Source organism: Schistocerca cancellata, chromosome 5 (genome assembly GCF_023864275.1).
Source record: "Schistocerca cancellata isolate TAMUIC-IGC-003103 chromosome 5, iqSchCanc2.1, whole genome shotgun sequence".
NCBI classification, from domain to species: domain Eukaryota; kingdom Metazoa; phylum Arthropoda; class Insecta; order Orthoptera; family Acrididae; genus Schistocerca; species Schistocerca cancellata.
In genome coordinates, this window is record NC_064630.1 from 477,497,379 (window position 1) to 477,504,660 (window position 7,282).

Below are 7,282 nucleotides of genomic sequence, written 5' to 3' on the forward strand. Positions count from 1 at the left end.
ACTAATTCCTTCCCAGGGGGTATGGGGTGGTGACAGGAAGGGCATCCAGTCACCCTTTAAAATTAACATGCCATATCAGATTAATCTGCAGACCGCGCAAGTCTGGATAAATGCTTGGAAAGAGAGAGAGTGTCTTTCCACGTTAATATACGGTATTAGTAATGACTTTCTGAAACACTGCAGCAAAATATTAAACTTGTACACAAGTCAAGTAGGCTACCAACAGTAGTTCACTTTGGTATGTTATTTTCACAAATAAATGGTTTTGTAAATATAATAATTTATTTGTATAATTTGGGAAGGGTGAAATACTCGGCACGATCCATGCAACGCAGTTTCATACTTTCTCTAATATTTGCAAGTAGATCTTATAGCCTTCGTTGTGTCAGTCACGAGTTCCACTGTCTTTGAAATGTATGTAAGTACTAAACTTTTTAACTTGTTACCGTAGTAACCTACAAGACTTCTTTTCCTTGAACTATGTTTACAACAGATCATATTTACAGCAGACTCTCGAAATTTGGACCTTCTGCTTGAGTGGAATTGTTGAGTAGCTCAATCACCCCTTCACGAATGCGCTTGAGAATACCCTCTGTATTTTGGATGTGACGTCACATATTCAACATTGTTATCCAGTTCTGGGGTATTTCGCGACATATGCGGCCCCATATGTCTTATATTAAATTACTTTTCTCAGCGTCATCTACGCCAATAGCCGTGTGTACACATGACAGCCGTAGCCTCCCACCACTTCATCTAACAAATTATGAGGTGTTTAGTGCTGTCGTGCCAACCGCCCGACAAAAGTTCATCTTTTGTCACTGCATGCGGGATTCAATGGTGCTCTAGAGAGTGCGAAGCGGACGAAACTGTGACAGAGTTTCCGAAGAAATTTAAGGACTAGAGACGTTTGTGGCACACTACATGCGACAAGTATAGCAATATAGATACAAAAAGTGAAGCACTTTTTTTTAATGCATTCATAATGGTTTCGTGGGGCATAATAGAGAGAATAAAAGTCAGTCCATCTTTTCTATCTCTGTTTATAGGTTTTATTGTCGATACTTGTCGGAAACAAAATCTATAAACCGACCTATCGACATTTAATGGACGTTAATCCAATAAACGCCCATGCTTCATTGATGTAAGTGTTACAAGAGGCCCATTCTATATCCAAGTCCTGTGCTATGAAGAACAAAGTGAGCTTTTTTTCCATTTCTAACTGTCGCCAAATGTCATTAGATGATGTGCACCAGCACCGTGTGTAGTCTGTCTTGTTCGAATGTGAAACGTTTTCTTTGATTTACCGGTCATCCTCTAGGCTACATATATAAATAAATTATTAATGTTTACGTGAACATCTTTTGTTTTATCTATCTTGCTTCACCACGATGCGTTTCCTCAGTCAAATAAAAACCACACTGCAGGTTTCAGGAATCATTTTGGTAGATAATTGTGGGAATACAATAGCACTGAATTTGGGGTCCTCTTATCTTCTGTTATTAAACAGAAATCGTAGCTAGCAACCTCTCCTTGCAGCTTACAGCCTCTCTCACGACTGTACTGTTTATCATTAAGAATGGTTTGATGATGTTCAGCAGTGCCGAAATGCATGTTTCATCCGTTGTTAGATAATTACGAAAATCGTCGGATTCTCGCTCCTTAACCCTTCCAGACCTGAATTTTTTCTGGAGGAAGGAAAATTTTTCTTTATTTGGCTATGCTCTTAGGTGATTTTTTAATGATTCTTACGCAAGATTAAACAAAAATATTTACCCGTTTTCAAAACATACTTTGTGTATTTGGTTTAATTTTATGGAGTGAAATAACTAATTACGAAATATTCTCTATTGTGACCCGCTAGGTTAACCGAGATCGCTAATGCACTGCTTCCTGGATTCAGGTAGGCGCGCCGGCCCCGAATCGAATCCGCCTAGCACATTAACGACGAGGGCCGCCGGCCAGCCTGGATGTGGTTTTTAGGAGGTTTTCCACATCCCACTGGGTAAATACTAGGCTGATCCCCATGTTCCCCCCTCAGTTACATGACTCTGAGACATTTCAAAACGTTCGCACTATTTGATGGCTTACACTTGACGCAGGCAACTGGGGTACACTAATTCCGTCCCGGGGGGTACAGGGTGGCGACAGAAAGGGCATCCAACCACCTACTGACACGAACATTGCCACGTAAATAGTAACATGGTCGGCCCCACGTTGAAGTGGGACAAAGGCCCAAGGAAATGATGATGATGAAATATTCTCTATTGTGATAAATAGTAAATCGATCATTCAATAGTTATCCTGCAAAATAATAATAACAATATTAAATTAGACAGTGGAATATAGTGCACCAACGACATCCATGTACTCTGGTGGTTATGAGTTGCTACACATTACTATACTGACTTGCTGATATTTTCATTGCGATGCTCAACAGTTGGCAGCACTTGCACATGACGATAAACTTAAACATTGAAACTTCCTGGCAGATTAAAACTGTGTACTGGACCGAGACTCGTACTCAGGACTGGTAGAGCACTTGCCCATGAAGGGCATAGGTCGCGAGCTCGAGTGTCGGTCCGGCACACAGTTTTAATCTGCCAGGAAGTTTCATATCAGCGCACACTCCGCTGCAGAGTGAAAATTTCATTCTGGAAACATCCTCCAGGCTGTGGCTAAGCCATGTCTCCGCAATATCCTTTCTTTCAGGAGTGCTAGTTCTGCAAGATTCGCAGGAGAGCTTCTGTAAAGTTTTGAAGGTAGGAGACGAGGTACTGGCAGAAGTAAAGCTGTGAGGACGGGGCGTGAGTCGTGCTTGGGTAGCTCAGTTGGTAGAGCACTAGCCCGCGAGAGGCTAGTTCCCGAGTTCGAGTCTCGGTCCGACACACAGTTTTGATCTGCCAGGAAGTTTCATATCAGCGCACACTCCGCTGCAGAGTGAAAATCTCATTCAGGTTAAACATTCACAAATGCATACCTGAGGTTTCCATGGGGAAAAATACTTCTGTTGAAATTATGACACAGTAAAAGTTAAGATACACAATTGTAGCCAGAGGGACTGAAAGGGTTAAGTAATATAACTAGATAAATGTCATTCATTGCATTAGCCACTTCCGTGCCCACAGCTTTCTCTCAGCCTGTTTTTTGTTTGCCCTTGTTACCTCTAATATAGCCAGGGGAAACCCCCCGTTTTTGTTTCTGTGTAAAACCAAGCGGAACCTCATAAAACATAAACAATGAATTTAAGATTAACAAGTCACAACAATAGGGGCTGCGGCACTGTAATCGCTGAGTGCAGTCGGTCAGGACGTGTGCAGGCTGACATGAAATTGATCGGGTGGTCTATCGGCCGAAGGGTTGGTGTGTGTGTAGGGGCCTTCAGTAAGAACGTTCTGCATCAGCAGGTGGCGCCTTACCAGGCGGGAATCGCGGAGGGCGCCTCAGCTGCCCCCGCAGCCACACGGCCAGGGCGACCGCGGCGAGCAGCAGAGGCAGCACCAGAGAAAGCATGTCGTCTCTTCCCATCGCCCGACAAGCACTGGACTGACGCCGCGTCCAGCGACCGACAGCCCGTCCGCCCAGAGCCGTCGTGGAGGGCAGGGCAGGGAGGGGAGTGGGGCACAGCTCACCCAATCCCGCTGCTGCACGGCTTGCCGACACTGCTGACGCACTCTTCGACGCTAGCGAGGACAGATGGCTCTTTCCCTCGTGTTATCCATATCTGTCAGCTCCAAAATAACGCCTAGTTTGCATGTCACTCTGACCATTTCCGATCCAGGTGGAGGACTTCCATTTACGCACTTTCTGCCTTATAGTTTCTACTTCCATTTCTACATCTACGTTTATACACCGCAAGTACAAGACGCGAGCGTGTTTCAGTCGAATCTGCTTACTGTTTTTAAACCTTACTCTCCCCCTATAACCCTCCCTCACCCACCCCTCCCTTCCCATTTCCTTCTACTGCCAAACTGAGGATTCCTTGATGCCTCAGAATATCTCCTATTAACCATTCCTTCTTTTAGTCATACACGTACATCTACATTAAAAATTGGTTCTTTTGGTCCGTTCAGTCACCCTCAAAATTGTTCAAGACATCTCTTTAATGGTCTTCCTAAACATATATTGCCTCTTGGTTTGTATTGTTTTAGTGATTCTTCCATCTGGAATACTGTCTATATGTTCTTCCCATCTTAACTGATATTCTTTAATTATGTAAATTATGTTTTGTATGTTCAGATTCAGCTCGGATGTCATCATTTCTCTTTTTATTCATCAAGATATACCCAGCCACGTGTCTAAGAAAATTCATTTCATATCCTTCTGTTCTCTTTTCATCTCTCTTCAAAGAGTCCAGTTATCGAATCAGCTGAGTAGTGCTGGTAGCCAGAACCTTCTTGAACTTCAGTAGAGTATCTCTAAGAACTTTCTTTCCCAATATTCTGCGAAAAATTCCATACAAATAGTTAAACAGGTCTAACTTATTTGTATTTCATTGTTTGCACTGTATGTAATACTGCACCCCAAATATTGAAATTTATTAATTTTCTCTGTGACCTAATTATCAATTTCAATCTTAACTCGCATGGGAAGTTGTCCTAAAAATGTCACTGATTTTGTCTTTGTGATGAAGATTTTCAGACTGTATTCTCTGGCTATTTTAATTAGATCAAAGACACTTTCTTGTAAGTTGTGGTGTCACCGCCAGACACCACACTTGCTGGGTGGTAGACTAAATCGACCGCGGTCCGTTAGTATACGTCGGAACCGCGTGTCGCCACTATCAGTGATTGCAGACCGAGCGCCGCCATATGGCAGGTCTAGTCTAGAGAACTCCCTATCTCTAGCCCCAGTTGTACAGCCGACTTTGCTAGCGATGTTTCACTGCCTACATACGCTACATACGCTGATCCCCATGTCCCCCCTCAGTTACACGACTCTCAGACATTTCAAAACTTTCGCACTATTTGATGGCTTACACTAGACGCAGACAGCTGGGGTACACTACTTCCGTCCCGGAGGGTACAGAGACGATAGTTTAGCATAGACTACAGTTACGTCATTTGCTACGACCTAGCAAGGCACCACATTCAGTAATTACAATGAATTCTCAACAGACAATATTGTGAATTATGTACCGTCAAGAGCGACGTTCATCATTAATGGATTACAGTTAAGTATCAAACTAATTACGTCCGCTTTCTGAATTCTAATTCCTTGTCATGTTCCAGACCTCACGTCAGTATAGTTCTTCCCTCCTCACGCCAGCCTGCGTGAGCTAAAACGCGTGCATTTCGGCCTCCTCTAGTTACGCGGTGTTGGCTCTTCTGCCAACACAACATAAGTCATTTTCATTTTGCCTAATATTTACTTGGCCGTCATCAAAAATAGAGTACTAATTGAGTGGGTGCGAATGGACACTCTTGTCTACCTCCTTGCTTTATTTCAGTCATATTATGTCTATTGCTTCCCATTTTCTTTTGTATTTTGTTTTTCATCTACAGCTCATATGAGATGCAATCTCTCTGTTTCTTAAAATTTCCCACAATTTGTTCCAATTAGCCGGCCGGTGTGGCCGAGCGGTTCTAGGCCCTTCATTCTGGAACCGCGCGACCGCTACGGTCGCAGGTTCGAATCCTACCTCGGGCATGGATGTGTGTGATGTCCTTGGGTTAGTTAGGTTTAAGTAGTTCTAAGTTCTAGGGGACTGATGACCTCAGATGTTAAGTCCCATAGTGCTCAGAGCCATTTGAACCATTTTTTTTGTTTCAATTTACTTTATTAAACGCCTTTTCGTAGTCAATGAAGGCAAGAAACGTTGGTTAATTGAATTCACATGTTCTTCTGTGAGCTATGTCGTGGTGAAGATTCAGCCCAAACATGCTCTGAATTTTCGAAAACCACGTTGGGCATCATATAGCACAATCAGCGATTGGCGATTTTGCTTTCTGAAAATTCTAGCATATAATTTATAACATAAATTTGTAAGGCTAATACCTCTGCAGTTCTGACATTCTTGTCTGTTTCCTTTCTTATAAACTGGGCATATCTGGGCTATATATTCCACCCCTCAGGTATATAACCACTTCGCCAGAAAATATTCATAAAATCGAATGTTCTTATTTCTGCAATATTTTGTGTGCATTTTATCAGTTCTGTATTGATTTTTTTCACATCCTGAAGTCTCCCCCTTCTTGCTAGGCGTTACTGCATCATGTAGCTCCTCCAGCGTTATTAACTCTACATTCCTATGTGGTTCAGAGTCGGACAGAACCACCTGTATATCTAGCACATCTGTCCACGGTGATTTATAGTACTGTAACAAATAAGGTTCAGATATTGTGTTTATTTGCAGATTGCCCTTATCTCCATTGTTTAAATGTTTCATTATTGTGTATGCTTTGTTTTGTTCTCCTCCGACTTCATTTTTCCCAGTTGATGTTTTTAACTTGTCTGACTTTCCTTTTGACTTCAGCTGATTTAGTTTTATAATCTAGTCTCAGATCTTGATCGTATAGGGAGTTTAACATTTTTAAATGGGCATGTTTCTTATTTTCAATTAGGCTATGTATTTCCTCATCCTAGTATAGCAGGCCCTTTTGAAAAAACTTTTCTTACTTGTGCGAAGTACTTGTCTTTCTGCTTTAATTACTGCTTCCTTTAAATTGTTTCATTCCTGGTTAATTTTATCCGCTTTTATATTTAAACTTATATATTCTTCAAGCCTCTTTAATATAGTAACTGGGTAATCTCTTCTTGAAGTAGTTGTACTGCAAATGTAGCATCAACTTTATTTTGTTTCTGTTTGGAAGATATCTTAGTCATATTGTGCCACAAATCTCTTTTTCTCCATTTCGATTCAGGTACCTCCTCATTACTAACATAATCTACCTACCTATCTTCGTCTTTCTTCTGTATCACCACATTTCAAAAGTTTATATTCCTTTCTTGTCTGAACTGTTCATCTTCCATTTTCCATCTCTATACAGCCTAGAAAAATGTCTTCAAAAATGACTTTCAACATAATTCATATTAGATGTAACAAATTTTATTGCGACTGCCAGTGTGTATTTTACATTCTCTCTATTTCGGTCATCACTAGTTATTTTGTTACCTAACTAGTAAAACTCATCCATCTATTGCTTCTAGCATCAAGTCTCCTAATCTAATTTACTCAGCATCGCGTCATTTAATTCGACCACATGCCATTCCACTTTTTTGTGTTGACTTTATCTCAATCTATTTCCAAAATTCTGTCTAACTGATCTTCTATAGCCTTTGC

The 7,282-nt window shown here is 41.4% G+C and overlaps 1 protein-coding gene across 1 annotated transcript in view; it reads right to left on the minus strand.

Moving 5' to 3' along the window:
• LOC126188412 (methyl farnesoate epoxidase-like) overlaps positions 1–3,546 on the minus strand; it is a 162,028-nt gene extending 158,482 nt beyond the window's left edge. Inside the window, exon 1 of the mRNA XM_049930015.1 lies at positions 3,420–3,546. Within this exon, the coding sequence (XP_049785972.1) occupies positions 3,420–3,528 (109 nt within the window). The 5' untranslated portion in view covers positions 3,529–3,546. The remainder of the gene's footprint in view (positions 1–3,419) is intronic.
• Between the last annotated feature and the right edge of the window lie 3,736 nt (positions 3,547–7,282).